This window comes from Phaseolus vulgaris, chromosome 11 (assembly GCF_051622355.1).
Source record: "Phaseolus vulgaris cultivar YP4 chromosome 11, ASM5162235v1, whole genome shotgun sequence".
NCBI lineage: Eukaryota > Viridiplantae > Streptophyta > Magnoliopsida > Fabales > Fabaceae > Phaseolus > Phaseolus vulgaris.
Genome location: NC_143508.1, coordinates 50,673,742 through 50,690,723, shown reverse-complemented (window position 1 = coordinate 50,690,723; position 16,982 = coordinate 50,673,742). Strand labels below are relative to the sequence as shown.

Here is a 16,982-nt window from a genome sequence, read left to right as displayed (position 1 = left end):
ATCTCGTTTTGGAAAAGACTCTTCTTATGCGTTTAGATTTAATACATAGAAATCCTTGTTCAACCTTTGATTTTGATTAAAAGTAATCAATTAGAAGTTAGACGAGTTTAAACAAATAAAAAGAAAAATCTTATAAAATTGAGTCATAACTTTTATCAGTAGGTGATCTTATTATACGGTCTCGTAATCATTAGATATAAAAATTATGAGTTTATGTTTTGAAAACAACAAAACCAAATAAAAATATTTATTCAGTTTAACAGTAATCTATACAGTTATATATAGGATGTATTAGACCAGTCTAAACATCTAATAATAAGGTGTTAGACGTTATAATAAATCCTTAGAAAATAACTAAATGATAGTTATGGTCTACATTATCAAATGGGGTGATCAAAATACTTTTGTTATACTTTAATCTCTAGTCGATGTGGGATTTTCAACACACCCCCTCGCTAAGATAGGCTCGAAATGGATCTGATACCATGTTAAGAAGTGGGCTTTAAGCCTAACTCAATCTCATAAAATCAGCTCAATGAGGTGAGGTTTGCACCCACTTATATACTATGAAAGGCTCTAATCTCTAGTCGATATGGGATTTCCAACACACCCCTCACGCCGAGACTACCAACTCGTTCATTGTTAAAAACTTATTTGATATTCTTTTGTCAAACATTTTAAAACTTTGGCATTCACCACGATTCATTAAATCATATTGCCACTACTCATATTTTAGGAATAAATGGTTGATGCTAAAAGATATGTAAATCTCCTCCCTCCTTTAAGATGCAGGAAATTAAACTTATACCAACTGCTATTCAATTTTCTGAAAGTCTAAGTAATCAATTCTACAAGAAAACAAGGATATAACGTGGGCCAAAAACGGACGCTTATGCGTCGGATTTGCGTTGGTTACAGTTGGACGAAAAAACCTTGAAAGCTATAGCGTGGGCTAGTGAGTTGGACGCAGGTTGCGTGGGTCAAACCCACGCAAATGGACGATGCATAAAGGGATAAAAAAATAAATTTTCATATATAATGCAACATATTTTATTTTTAATTTATTAATTATTATTTCATCTTTTTTTATCTATTTCTTATTATTATCTACACATTATTAACCACTACAGCAGCCAAGTTCTTTTGTTATATTATGATTTTTATTATACATATTATTAATGTAGGGCACGTAAAAATTTTCTTAAATATGTAGCTTAAATATAATTTAATAAAAATTATATTAAAACTTTCAAAAATTCAATTCATTTTATTTTAAATTTATACAATAAATAAATAAATTTAATGTATAAAAAATAATATATAATTTATAAAAAAAAAATCTTTAATTTATACAAAACAATTAAATTCAATTTATACAAAAAAAAATAATTCATTTCATTTCTACAACAAAAAGTTATTTTAAAATATATAACAAATAATAATCTATATTGTTTAATTTATATATGACAATATATAAATAAAATAAATAATCTTTAAAATAATAAAATATTTTATATAACATTTAAATAATTTAAATACATCTTTTCTTTTACTCAATTAATTTTAAATCAAACACTTAATTAATTTAATAAATTTAATTTAACTAATTTATATTAAAAATTGATAAATTAAATAATTTATTATAATATTAAAGAAATAATTTTAAAATAAATACAATAAAGAATTAAATATTAAAATATTTGTTATACATTAAATAAATTTAGATAAATAATTTTAAAATTCTAAAATATAAACATGCGTGATCTGTGGCGGACGCGTATGCGTGGCCGACGCAGACTGGACTTTTCTTTAAAAAAAATAAATCCATAAGTACGTCTGTTTTGCGTCGAATGTCATTGTTGCATGGATTTTTCGCCATTTTGATCGATAATAGTAGCATCCGTAAATGACCCACGCAAAAATTTGGAAGCTAATTACTTGTTTTCTTGTAAGATGAGATATGTACACAAGTCAGCATAGAACTTTAAGGATTCCAAATCTCCTACCCCTGATATATCAATAGATAAAACCTATATTAATACATAATACCTTCAAAATACTTTAAAATACATAATACCTTCCAAGTACTGGTGGAAAAAACAAGAAAGTGTGAAATAGTAGGAGTTAAAGATATGATACCCTCACTGGTCCTAAAAAACCATTGAAACTTCCCAGAAGAAATCTCGTAAGAATAGCCGTCCAAAAACTTTTGCTAAGGCCAAATAGTGTGTTGAAAATGACACTGAAATGAAGTAAGCATTGATAATTATGGGAATCTTCAAAGCTAAGCATGCAGTTCATTGACATGTATACTTACACTGAAATGGTCCCTGCAAGTATAACAGGTTTTCGATCAATGCGATCAGCTATAGCTCCCCACAACAAAGATGTCAAAAATCTGCCAAGCATGAATACAGGACCTACCACATTTTTATCAATATGTGATTAGGTATACGGGAAAATATTTCCCCCATCAAAACTCTAGTATAAGAATCATTAAACATGCTAAAAATAAAATCAAAATAAAAAACCCTACCTAATTGTGCGAACAACTTGAAGCCTAAGACACTGAAGATCATATTGCGTTTGAGCACCGTCATCGATAATATTGTGAGTCGTAAGCACGAGATATAGAGATTGAGAATGACTTACCTGAACTTGAACAAGGAAAAAGACAGTGAGATGAACCAATTGAATGAGATTGAGAGTGAGAATCAAAACAAGAGTGATAAAGAATAACGAGAGAATGAGATTTAGTAACCAATAGTGTTTTTAGTTTATAAAATAGTATTTAAATTAAGATTTAGTAACCAATAGTGTTTTTAGTTTATAAAATAGTATTTAAATTAGTACTATATAAAAACTTTTTTTATATATATAAATTAGTTACTATTAAAATATTTCTTTTAGTGACAAATTAACCTTTGACGCCCTAAAAAGCATGGTTTAGTGTCACAAAAGTTGAGAACTCTGAGGTTGGTGATATTGTTAATGATATGGGTATTTGAGAATGAAACTACTAGTCTCAGAAAAACATACACTTCAATAATAGTTTCTATTCTTTATGGAGAAGATTGAATCCAATTGGCTTTCAAAATAAATTATTTGAAAAGAATCATATAAGTATGAACAAAGGAGAAAACAGAGTGGGTAAGAAAACAACTTTATCCAACAACTGAATGAAACCGAGACTACTCCCAACTACAAAGTGCAAAATTGGCGCCACAACTTTCACACGTCGCCCCTTCACCATTTTCCATGTTCCCTAAATATAACCATTGTGATTCAACTTCAAAACAGAATATTGATAATAAGACATAAAAAAGAGGAGAAGTTGATGCGTGAAGAAAATGGTGAACTAGAGATTAAAGTATTTGCACTAAATAACATTGTATCTGAAATGCTTAAAAGATAATGTGAAGAATTGGCACCTGATGAAAATGTAGGCATATGAGAATTGGTGCCTTAGGAATTTCCAATTTGTGCTTCGTCTTATATGTTCACTACTTCCCTCTCAAGCCACATAGTTTTAATGTGAGCAATCTTTTCTCAGTCTTTCCCTATCAAACCATATAGTTTTAATGTGAGCAATCTTTTCCCAGTCTTCACCTCCTTGTTTCTTGCATCGTTCTTTGAGCAAAGGACAATCTTCAATTCTGAGTTGTGAAATGGATTTTGGTAGACCCTCCTCTGGCAAGCATTGAAGTATTGGACAATTTTGAAGAGTCATTGTCTGAAGAAAGGAGAGGTGTCAGAGACCCCTGTACTCTAGTTTCTTAAGATTTCGACAATCTTTTATATTTAGCTCAGTAAGAGAGAGTGGGAGCAAACCTTCATCCGGAAAACACTCTACATAGTCCTTTTGAATAGACAAGAATTTTAGGGAAGGGTTAGTTTCGTAAACCCCCTTCTTTAGTGAGGCAACAAGTTTGGAGCAATTCAAAAGACGCATTTCTTTTAGATTTGATGGCAAACATCCCTCAGACAACTCCAGTCTTGGACAATTACATATATCTAGATTATTAAGAGATGGAAGGAGGGTAGACATGCGTTTAGGCATTGATTTCAATTTCTCCAATCCTCTAATGTAAAATGTCTCTAGCTCCGGTGCAACTAATCCTCTATTGGGAAATGATTCAAACTCAGAGCATTTTTCAATTGTTAGAGACTTCAAATGACATTGAGAGTGCCCTTGTGATATCATCTGTAGGTTATGACATCCGTATAAAATAAGGTTGCGGAGTTTTGGGAATAAGTCTAAATAGAAGTTTGTGAGGGAGTAACAACAACATTCATTGATAATCAACTCTACGAGGAAATGGTAGCAATGGTTTCTGGGAATATTCATGCCCGGACAACGGCGAATACCCAAGTATTCTAGAGGAGTATGAGATAGGAGCGTATCAAATGAAGATGTCTTCATATTCACTCCTTCAATTTCTACTGTCCTGGGAGTCGAAGCCACAAGTTGTTCGCATTCAACAATAGTTAGTTCTTTTAAATGAGGAAGGTGCTCTGGCAAGTGTCCTTTCAGTTTGGGACAATTAATTAGAAAAAGACTTTGAAGTCTTGGAAAAGCACCTGTCATGCATTGCCATTCTTTCCATTCCTTCATATTAGTAAACCACAACGTTTCCAAGGATGCAAATGTAGAAGAGTTATTCCCGTAAAAATCAGCATCTATACTCACAATGTAATCAAGTCCGCCAATTTCCAATTTCTTGAGAAATGTCAAAAGTCCAAGGGAAGAAGGCAATCGTTGACAATATTTGCAGTCTTTCAAGGTTAAGGACAACATATTCAATAGAAACTTATCAGATAACCAACCTGGAAATTGTGTGCCACAATAGTTAAGGATTGACAATTGCTCCAAATGTCTTGGTTGCAGATCAAGTTCTCCTAGTTGTTGAATATTGAACTCACTACTACTTTTGCCAACCTCAAACCCACCCATCCATACTTGAAGATTCTTCAACTTTCCTAAGAGAATTGGAGCCTTTCTTAAAGTAGTTCCCTTAAGTTCAAGGTGACGCAACTTAGTGAGCTCATGCAAAGTTGAGGGCAGCTCCTTCAAAGCCCTACAGTTGTTAAGCTTCAACACTTGCAAGTTATAGAGTGAACATATTGAGTCAGGAAGTCTCTTTATGAGTGTGCTTGAAAGGTCTAATGAACGGAGATGTATAAGATCGGCTATATTATCAGGCACCTCTTTTACGTTAAAACAGCAAGACAAAGACAAGACCCGTAAGAACTTAAAGTTGGTGATCAACTCTTGTATTGACATCCCATAATTCCCAAATCTGGACAAAAATGTCCGCAACCTTTTAACTTCTAATAAACTCCTATACTCATCACATTGAAAAGAATGATTTACAATTGAAAAGTGACGGGTGGTGTTTGGTACTCTTTTTGCTCTATCAACACCTAACCTGTAACAGATTTCACCAGAAACATATTTTGCTAAATCAATCAGAAGGTTGTGCATTACAAAACAATTTTGGAATAACCCAATTGACTGCTGAAAGAATGACCTTGATAATAGATCATTGAAGTATTGTTCACCTACTTCTTCTGGAGACTTACTCTGCTGAGAGCATTGTAGAAAATTTTCAGACATCCATAAGAAAATTAAGTACTCCTTGTCAAATATGTGGCCTTTGGGGAATAACGCACAATAAGCAAAACATCTCTTGAGATGAGAAGGAAGATGGTAATAGCTCAATAACAAAGCGGGGATGACATTACTATCGTTTATTGGTAAGTCCCATATGTTGCTACTCAGTACATCTTCCCACTCTGAAACAGATGACTTTGACCGTAAAAGACGTCCTACCGTTTCAATAGCCAAAGGCAGTCCTTGGCACTTTTCAACTATCTTCTTGCCAATCTCCTCCAACACAGAATTTGACTTAGAGTTAGCATCTTCGAATGCATGTCTAGCAAAAACTTGCCAGCTATGATCTTCTTGTAATTGCTCTAGTTTGTAAATATTGTTTGACTCCATGATAGAAGCAACTCTGTGACTGCGTGTTGTGATAAGAATTTTACTTCCCCTAGCCCCACATTTGAGAGGAGTTTGCAAAGCTTTCCAATGTTCTCGGTATTCATTCCAAACATCATCCAAAACCAAAAGAAACTTCTTTCCTTTCAATTTTTCTTTCAATTTTCCCTGAACCATTTCTAGGTTTCTACTATTATCCGTTTCCATACAGATTGACTCAAGAATTCTTTGGGTTAACAAAAAAACATCGAATTCACCAGATACACAAACCAAGACTTTGATAGAAAATATAGCGTTTATCATTGGGTCGTTATATACATGTTGAGCAAGTGCGGTCTTACCTATACCGCCCATACCCACAATAGAAAGTATTGACAGATTGTTTTTCTCAAAAGTAAGCCACTTAAGGATAATTTGTTTGTCCTCATCTCTGCCATAAATAATCTCTTGAGCCACCAACGATGAGGATTCATTTGTTTTCCATAACACGTTATTAGCCAACCCAGATCCAACACCACTAGAAATTTTGAAATCTTGAACAATCTTTTGGTTTAAGAGAGATTCTAGTAGATCTAGGAGTTCTTTCATCTTGGATTCAAAACTGCTTACCTTGCTAGCACTGCTCTGATATTCAGCTTTCAACTCAGTTTTGGAGAATTCATAGTCTATTTCATCCAGGAGATCCTCTGTGTCCAGCAAGACGTCTCTGACCTCATCATGCCACGCTTTAACATATGGACTTCTGAACTGGTTTTGTTCTGCATCATCAATCACGGTATTGATGGACACCAACTTGCTCCTCAAATTTTTCAGCAGCTCATCGAGCTTTCTCCCACGAAAGTAGTGGAGAAGTGGAGGAGAATCGAGCTTGTCAACTAGGAGCTGGAGAAGAGCACCAAAAAGAGCACCACCAAGAGTTTCAAGGTCTGGCATGGTTGGAAGGAAGTGGGGAAATGAAAGAGAAGAAAGGGTTCTGAAAATTGGAAGTGAAGCTCAGTGACGTGAATGAAGGAGTGAGGATTGTTGTCCACAGCACCATGTCATATGGCTTTCACAGTCTTTTCCACCAACTTTAGTCAATTAGTCTATTTTGGTGGCTTACTTTATGAATAAAGACAACCAACCCACTTATTACATCTTACATGGCTATTAAATGGGTCCATTTCCCATTTTCTTTAATCTTTTAGCAGAAGTGGTTCCTTATTCAGAATGGTTTGGAGTGTAACAACAAATATATTTGATGAATTAAATGGTCTCAAGTAGTTCATTGTTTGTCTTAATATATTTGTCGTTTGTGTGATCATATGAACAATTTTTTTCTTGTTGAGGGTAAGTATTACTGGTACTGGTTTTTTGGACTTTGATTATAGTTGTAAATGGTCATATTAAACGACCTCAAGATGAAAACATCCAATCCAATGTACTGGAATTAATAATACTGATATAAAACTTCAATTCTTGGTTATGATTGTCAAGAATCTAAACGAGTATTTTAAGGAAATGAATTTGAGCAGCTTCATGAAAATTGATAAATTTTACTCATATTTTAGGAATAAATGGTTCCTGCTAAAGGATATGTAAATCTCCCCCCTACTTTGACAACCATGAAAAGAGACTACAAATTTATTATTTGATACATACTTGTTGAAACTAACACATTCTACAATGTCCTCGTTAACACATTTCAAAGAGTATATTATCTTTTTTAATCAGTAAAGTGTGAGCACATTAATTTTTTTGTACGTTTTTACATCGATGATTTGAGTTTGTAAATGAATTTTCTAATTTAATGAAACAAACATATCAATTTCAATTTGATATTAATGATTAAGTATTTCACAAATGATAAATAAAAAAATAAAATATTATTATACAATAAACAAATTGAACAATTAACTTAGTTATATATATATAGTAAATATAAATATTAAACATAAAAGAAAACAAAAAAAATTATATAAAATGATAATATTAATTACAAATAGGCATCACATATTATAATTACATTTTATCTTACTTAATAAAAAATCAAAACAGCATTTATTAAGTAATAATATTATTATTAACATTAATAAATTAATTTTATTTATTTTGATTTTATGAATTTTTTTTTATAAATTTTAGATGTATTAATACTGTTATATAATTTGTAATTTTTTTTTCAGTCGAGTTCACGAGTCGTGTGAGTTTCTCTTACAATTATTTCTAATTCAATTTTGTTTAGTTTTATCAAAATTTATTTACAACAATTTTGTATGTATCTACAATGTAAGATAATTCATATATATTTTAAACATGTATCAATGAGAATAATGTTTTCATCACATAGTTCTATGTGTACATAAGTAATCATGTTTTATTTTAAAATTAATTCTAATCATAAAGGTAAAATTATAGTTTTACAATTTCATTAAATTTTTTTATCAATTACACTCATAAAATCACTTACAAACCTTTATAAACTTTCTATTATTTACGGTATTCTCTCCTTAATTCAAACAACTTCATCTTTTCATCCTCTTTACCCTCAAATCCATCATTTTCCTCTCCTTCAAATTCATCTCTCAATCAAAACAAATCATAAAAGATAAGTGAAACTAAAATAATATCCACTAATTAATTACAACATATTTATTTTAGATAGCTAAATTCCTTTCTTTTAAGTATACTAAGAGAGATTAATATTATATTGAACTTTAAAAAATAAATAAATATATACTTATATATAAAAGGGATTCCCCATTATAACTATTTTTTTTGTTGTCCACAAGTTTGTTTCTATTTTATCCTTATATTAATATTTCATTTTATTATTTTATTTTGGTTATTTTTTCATTTTATAATTATTTAAATTTAAAACAAAAAAAGAAGTTAATATTAAATTTGAAAAAAAAACTATTTGAGAGACATGCATTACAGGTAGTAGGTAACAGGTAACACGTAGTAGGGAGCAGGTAACAAGTAGTAGGGAACATGTAACATGTAACACGTAGCAGGTAGTAAAAACATGTAACAGATAGAAAGTAGCAGGTAACAAATAACAGGTACCAGACAACAGGCAACAGGTAACAGATAGCAAGTAGTAGGTATTAGGTACTATGTAAAAGGTAGGAAGTAGTAGGTAACATGTAGCATGTAACAGGTACCAAGTCACAGGTAGCAGGTACCAAGTAACACGTAGCAGGTAATAGGTAATAGGTAATAGGTAATAGGTAATAGGTAATAGGTAATAGGTAATAGGTAATAGGTAATAGGTAATAGGTAATAGGTAATAGGTAATAGGTAATAGGTAATAGGTAATAGGTAATAGGTAATAGGTAATAGGTAATAGGTAATAGGTAATAGGTAATAGGTAATAGGTAATAGGTAATAGGTAATAGGTAATAGGTAATAGGTAATAGGTAATAGGTAATAGGTAATAGGTAATAGGTAATAGGTAATAGGTAATAGGTAATAGGTAATAGGTAATAGGTAATAGGTAATAGGTAATAGGTAATAGGTAATAGGTAATAGGTAATAGGTAATAGGTAATAGGTAATAGGTAATAGGTAATAGGTAATAGGTAATAGGTAATAGGTAATAGGTAATAGGTAATAGGTAATAGGTAATAGGTAATAGGTAATAGGTAATAGGTAATAGGTAATAGGTAATAGGTAATAGGTAATAGGTAATAGGTAATAGGTAATAGGTAATAGGTAATAGGTAATAGGTAATAGGTAATAGGTAATAGGTAATAGGTAATAGGTAATAGGTAATAGGTAATAGGTAATAGGTAATAGGTAATAGGTAATAGGTAATAGGTAATAGGTAATAGGTAATAGGTAATAGGTAATAGGTAATAGGTAATAGGTAATAGGTAATAGGTAATAGGTAATAGGTAATAGGTAATAGGTAATAGGTAATAGGTAATAGGTAATAGGTAATAGGTAATAGGTAATAGGTAATAGGTAATAGGTAATAGGTAATAGGTAATAGGTAATAGGTAATAGGTAATAGGTAATAGGTAATAGGTAATAGGTAATAGGTAATAGGTAATAGGTAATAGGTAATAGGTAATAGGTAATAGGTAATAGGTAATAGGTAATAGGTAATAGGTAATAGGTAATAGGTAATAGGTAATAGGTAATAGGTAATAGGTAATAGGTAATAGGTAATAGGTAATAGGTAATAGGTAATAGGTAATAGGTAATAGGTAATAGGTAATAGGTAATAGGTAATAGGTAATAGGTAATAGGTAATAGGTAATAGGTAATAGGTAATAGGTAATAGGTAATAGGTAATAGGTAATAGGTAATAGGTAATAGGTAATAGGTAATAGGTAATAGGTAATAGGTAATAGGTAATAGGTAATAGGTAATAGGTAATAGGTAATAGGTAATAGGTAATAGGTAATAGGTAATAGGTAATAGGTAATAGGTAATAGGTAATAGGTAATAGGTAATAGGTAATAGGTAATAGGTAATAGGTAATAGGTAATAGGTAATAGGTAATAGGTAATAGGTAATAGGTAATAGGTAATAGGTAATAGGTAATAGGTAATAGGTAATAGGTAATAGGTAATAGGTAATAGGTAATAGGTAATAGGTAATAGGTAATAGGTAATAGGTAATAGGTAATAGGTAATAGGTAATAGGTAATAGGTAATAGGTAATAGGTAATAGGTAATAGGTAATAGGTAATAGGTAATAGGTAATAGGTAATAGGTAATAGGTAATAGGTAATAGGTAATAGGTAATAGGTAATAGGTAATAGGTAATAGGTAATAGGTAATAGGTAATAGGTAATAGGTAATAGGTAATAGGTAATAGGTAATAGGTAATAGGTAATAGGTAATAGGTAATAGGTAATAGGTAATAGGTAATAGGTAATAGGTAATAGGTAATAGGTAATAGGTAATAGGTAATAGGTAATAGGTAATAGGTAATAGGTAATAGGTAATAGGTAATAGGTAATAGGTAATAGGTAATAGGTAATAGGTAATAGGTAATAGGTAATAGGTAATAGGTAATAGGTAATAGGTAATAGGTAATAGGTAATAGGTAATAGGTAATAGGTAATAGGTAATAGGTAATAGGTAATAGGTAATAGGTAATAGGTAATAGGTAATAGGTAATAGGTATCAAGTACTAGGTAACATGTAACAGGTAACAAGTAGTAGGTAGTAGGTAGTAGGTAATAGGTAATAGGTAATAGGTAATAGGTAATAGGTAGTAGGTATCAAGTACTAGGTAACATGTAACATGTAACAGGTAACAAGTAGTAGGTAGTAGGTAATAGGTAATAGGTAATAGGTAATAGGTAATAGGTAATAGGTAGTAGGTATCAAGTACTAGGTAACATGTAACAGGTAACAAGTAGTAGGTAGTAGGTAACAAATAACAAACAACAGTTAGAGGGTAACGGGTAACAAATAATAGGTAACAAGTAACATGTAACAGGTAATAGGTAACAAGTAACATGTAGCATGTAACATGTAGCAAGTAACATGTAACAGGTAGTGGGTACACAGGTAACAAGTAGCAGGTAGCAGGTAGCAGGAAACAGGTCATAGGTAATATGTATCAGGTAACAGGTAACAGGTACCAGGTAACAAGTAATAGGTAGCAGGTAACAAGTTGCAGGTAACATGTAGCAAGTAGCGGGTAACATATGACATGTAGTAGGTAGGAGGTAACAGGTAGCAGGTAGTAGGTAACAGATAGCAGGTAACAGGTTGCAAGTAATAGGTAGCAGGTAGCGGGTAACAGGTGACATGTAGTAGGTAGGAGGTAACAGGTAGTAGGTAACAGGTAGCAGGTAATAGGTAACAAGTAACAGGTAACAGGTAGTAGGTAACAAGTAAGAAGTAATAGGTAGCAGGTAGCAGGTAACACGTAGTAGGTAACAGGTAGCAAATACCAAGTTGCAGGTAACAAGTACCAGGTAACAGTGACGTGTAACATGTAGCAGGTAAAATGTAACACGTAGCAGATAACATGTAACAGGTAGCAGGTAACAGGTAACAGGTAACTGGTAACAGGTAACAGGTAACAGGTAACAGGTAACAGGTAACAGGTAACAGGTAACAGGTAACAGGTAACAGGTAACAGGTAACAGGTAACAGGTAACAGGTAACAGGTAACAGGTAACAGGTAACAGGTAACAGGTAACAGGTAACAGGTAACAGGTAACAGGTAACAGGTAACAGGTAACAGGTAACAGGTAACAGGTAATAGGTAATAGGTAGTAGGTATCAAGTACTGGGTAACATGTAACAGGTGGCAGGTAGTAGGTAGCAGGTAACAAATAACAAACAACAAACAACAGTTAGCGGGTAACAGGTAACAAATAATAGGTAACAAGTAACAGGTAATAGGTAACAAGTAGCATGTCGCATGTAGCAGGTAACAGGTAGTGGGTACACAGGTAACAGGTAGCAGGTAACAGGGCACAGGTAATATGTATCAGGTAACAGGTACCAGGTAACAAGTACCAGGTAACAAGTACCAGGTAACAGGTACCAGGTAGCAAGTAATAGGTAGCAAGTAATAGGTAACAAGTAATAGGTTGCAAGTAGCAGGTAACAAGTGGCATGTAGTAGGTAGGAGGTAACATGTAGTAGGTAGTAGGTAAAGAGGTAGCAGGTAATAGATAACAAGTAACAGGTAACAAGTAGTAGGTAGCAAGTAACAAGTAATAGGTAGCAGGTAGCAAGTAGAAGGTAATAGGTAGCAGGTAACACGTAGTAGGTAACAGGTAGAAAATACCAGGTTGCAGGTAACAAGTACCAGGTAACAGTAACATGTAACATGTAACAGGTAGTAGGTAACATGTAACACGTAGCAAGTAACATGTAACAGGTAACAGGTAACATGTAGCAGGTAATAGATAGCAGGTAGTAGGTAATAGATAGCAGGTAGTAGGTAATAGATAGCAGGTAGTACGTAGTAGGTAGTAGGTAACAAATAACAGGTAACAGATAATAGGTAAGAAGTAACAGATAGCAGGTAACATGTAACAAGTAGAAGGTAGCATGTAGCAAGTAACAGGTAACAAGTAACATGTATTCGGTAGCAGGTAACAAGTAACATGTAGTAGGTAATAGGTAACAAATATAACAGGTTACAAATAATAGGTAGCATATAATAAGTAGCAGATAACAGGTAGCAGGTAATAAGTAACATGTAACAGGTAGTAGGTAGCATGTATTGAACCAATGTCATTCTCATTTATTTTGTTCTGATTAATCAATATAAGTCTTCTTCTCTTTTCATTATTATATTCTTCTTTTTTAGTTTTATATTAGTAACAAATCAAAATTATGTTCATTGTGTTATAAATTTGAATTTATTTAATATATTTTTCATTGTAACTTAATTATTAAAATTGTTTGTTGAAATTCATAGCTGATGAGAGAAAATGTGTCTATCTTATTTTTTCTTAGTGATATTTAATATTTAAAGAATATGAAATACATATATACTAATATACCTATAATAATAAAAATAAAAAATGCGAATACATATGTATAATAAAATAAAAATAAAAAATGTGAATACATATGTATAATAACACATGTGTTCTGCTAGTAATAATAAAATTATTTAAAAATATATCATTTGAATGGTTACAGAAATAATACATTTTTTTCTTGAACCGTTTTATGAAAGATAATATAGAATATCTTCTCCAATAAAAAATTTCACATATTTTCCCCTAATGTATTATTTTCTAAATTTAAAAAGAAATAGTAAAATTCATTATTGTCTTAGGCTCCTTAAGAGGTTAAATTTATCTTAATTAAACAACACTTTGGAAACTTACTTTGACTATTCAAATTCCTAATTGATAAACAATTTATACTAATATATTAATTATAAGAGAGTAAAAAAATAAAAAAACCAAGAAAAATATTTATTAATACTAGAGATAGCTTTGAAAAATCATTTAATTTTAGAATAATTTTAATCAAAGAATTAGTTAATTAGAACATTAAAAAGATCAAATTAAACTTACCTGAATTAAAAAGATATATTTATTATTTTTCTCTCTTCAATTAATGTTGTATTAAATATTTTTGCTATATTAAAAACTAAAAGTCTTTTTCTTCTTTACCCAAGTTTTAAGCTCAGGTTTCTCTTCTCTCCTTTCTTGAGGTTAAAAATGGAAGCTCATCAAGCAAGCAATGATAGAAGATTTGGGTACTCATATACATCTTTATTTTTCTTTAGTGTCACTTTTTTCTTTATTTTTCTTTTATGTCACTTTGTTCTTTGTTCTTTAAATTTAACTTAATTTTTTTTAGGATAAAGTACTTTCGTCGTCGTCGCCATCATCGTCAAATCATAATTCCACCATTGACTCCACCACAAACACCTGAAATCATTTCGTACAAGGTAATTCTTTCCTCTTTACTAAAATTGGTTTAAATTAATTTTCATTTTATATAAATTTAATTAGGTTATTTTTAAGATTTGAATTTTTGAAATACATCTCGATGTGTTAATATATAATTTTTTTTATATAGTTCCAATGGATATATTTTTTTTTATATGTTGCTTTGATCTTTACTTGGATTTATGCATATTTGAATGTGAGATCAACATTATTAAAAATAATGAAGATATCTTCTATTCGAATTTGGGGGAAACCGATTGTAAAATAGGAATGGTAAGATTTTATAAAAGGTAATTGAATGTTAGTTCTAACTGATGTGAGACTATACTTATTCTAAACATGTTAAAATTAGAGTTAGGATTCGACGATATAAAATATAAATGTAGATTTGTAAAAATGTTGATGATCAATATCATTTTATAAGACAATCTAATCAAAAACTCCCCTAAGATATCTTTTATCTACACTTTTCTAAGATCTCTCTTATCTACACTTTTCTAAGATCTCTCTTATCTATAGAGAGAAACAAAAAGAAATATTAATGAAAAAAAAAATATATATAACAAATTTGAGTTAGTATTTACTTAATTTCTTTCAACCTATTGTTGCATCCATAAAATTTTGGTGTTAATGTATAATCTTGTTATGTTACCATGAAAATTTCAACCATTCAATTTATCTTAGAGATCTCATTTATGAATTACATTTGTAACTCTTTTTTTTTATCTCTTTTAATGATATTGTAATAAGAATTTTGTATTAGAATGGGTTTATGATTTATGTTTCATTAACCAACCTCAATAAAAAGAATTGGCTTAGTTGGTAGAAATTTCCACATCACCTAGTATCTAACCAAACTACAATACAAACATAAGTAGGGACATCTCTTATTTTCCTATGGTTGGTGTTTTAAGATTAAGTTATATTTAAATAAAAAATTAAAATTATATTAAAGTTTATTATAACTACTATTTTGAGTCTATTAACTTGCTAGATAAACTAGATTATTAAGTGTTATTTTGAATCTATTGACAAGTTTGCTAGATAAATTAGACTATTAAGTGTTATTTTGAAGTTTAATACTTTCATGTTCAATATGGCATGATAAATTCATTATATAGTATAAGTATCTCTTTCTCAACTAATTAGTTACTCCAACATTTTTCTTAGTAACATTAATATTGAATTTTATGAAAGTTTCACTATAAGAAAATCATTAAATAAAAATCAACTTAAGAGACAAAATCAATTAGTCACTATATTGACTACATTATATAATATTTTAGAGACTAAATAAATTATTGATATCTAAAGGAGTTTCTATTATTAATAAAATTTATAAAATAATTTATAAATTAGTATGTAACTAGCTACCAAGATTTTAGATATTTATTGTTGGAAGATTGAAAGTGATCATTATTTTGAATAATTCATCATTTTTTTCCATATTTTTTTGTTTGTTTTGAATAGCCTAAAATAATCAATGATGATAGTGAAGAAGACACACAGATAGAAGAGAAGGTTCATTTACAAGAAAAAGAGATCAAGAAACAAAGAAAGAAGATTCATGAAAATATTAAGGTATTTTTTCTCAATTTTAGATTATTTTTCAAAAAAGAATTTGTACAATTGATATTCACCTCTTTTTAGAATGTGAGACGTTTGTAAGAATTAATATATAATTTTTCTTTTATATTGACATAACAATGACACAAGTGAGGTTATGTTTTTTTTTATCAAATTGACCAATTTTATTATTCTTGCTAAATTTCTTCTTTGTTTATTGGAGATGTAGTGATATGTGATCTCTCTAATTAACATTTTTAGTATTTTTCTTGATTTTTTTTTTAAATGAAGATTTCATTATGATCTTATTTCATCTTTATACCTTAGAAAAAAAATTCATTATATCAAAGTTTTATATTTCAAATACTTTGATCACTTCAACTTTCAACTCTTTTGTGAGTTTATCATCATTTCATGTCACACGTAAATAATATATAGACAACAATAATAATTAAATTTGTATTTACCAACTTCACATATAATGAGTTTCACTTGAACTTTTTGACCAATACAAGACTATGAAGATTATTATTTATCTTAATATACTGGGTCTTACTTAAAACTATATAAGTTTTTTTTTTTCAACTTCTAAAATTTAGCCTCCTCTCCATTGATCTGAATTTTCTCAAGTTACTTTGCTCTCCTCTTGAAAATAATCATTTAGAAAAATATATTTTAATTCTAATCATTTTTCTAACATTTATGTACAATCAAGGCAAGTGACATTTTAATTGGGGTGTGCAACTAGATTAAATGTTTATAGAAAATTCACTACAAACATTAGGACACATTCTTTCACCCCAACCTGGTCTTATATTTATTCATGGAACCATCTTAATCAAGTTTGGTTCTATACACCATTTGACTCATATAGATTTCTTGTGTTGAGTCTTGTCCACTATCTCTCAAGTCTCATTGTTTTTAATTATCTTTAGCTCTTACTTCATTACATTTATCAAATTTTCATCATTCTCAACTTCTTCAAACTATTTAGGTTATAACACAATTTTATATTTTGTAAATCTAGTTAGTAACCAAA

The 16,982-nt window shown here is 30.3% G+C and overlaps 1 protein-coding gene across 5 annotated transcripts; it reads right to left on the bottom strand.

Moving 5' to 3' along the window:
- Positions 1-1,660: 1,660 nt before the first annotated feature.
- Positions 1,661-7,098, bottom strand: LOC137828258 (putative disease resistance RPP13-like protein 1). Of its 5 annotated transcripts, XM_068635020.2 has the most exons (7): positions 3,832-7,098; positions 3,432-3,733; positions 3,164-3,265; positions 2,537-2,652; positions 2,318-2,420; positions 2,140-2,242; positions 1,661-2,008 (listed from the first exon to the last, which is right to left on the bottom strand). In XM_068635020.2, exons 1-2 carry the CDS (start codon positions 6,932-6,934, stop codon positions 3,651-3,653), a joined length of 3,186 nt encoding a protein of 1,061 aa, XP_068491121.1. In that variant the 5' UTR covers positions 6,935-7,098; the 3' UTR covers positions 1,661-2,008; positions 2,140-2,242; positions 2,318-2,420; positions 2,537-2,652; positions 3,164-3,265; positions 3,432-3,650. The 5 variants fall into 5 exon arrangements, with proteins under 5 accessions (XP_068491121.1, XP_068491041.1, XP_068490883.1 ...); XM_068634940.2 differs by having other exon boundaries at positions 1,661-2,242; positions 2,537-2,657; XM_068634782.2 differs by having other exon boundaries at positions 1,661-2,242.
- Between the last annotated feature and the right edge of the window lie 9,884 nt (positions 7,099-16,982).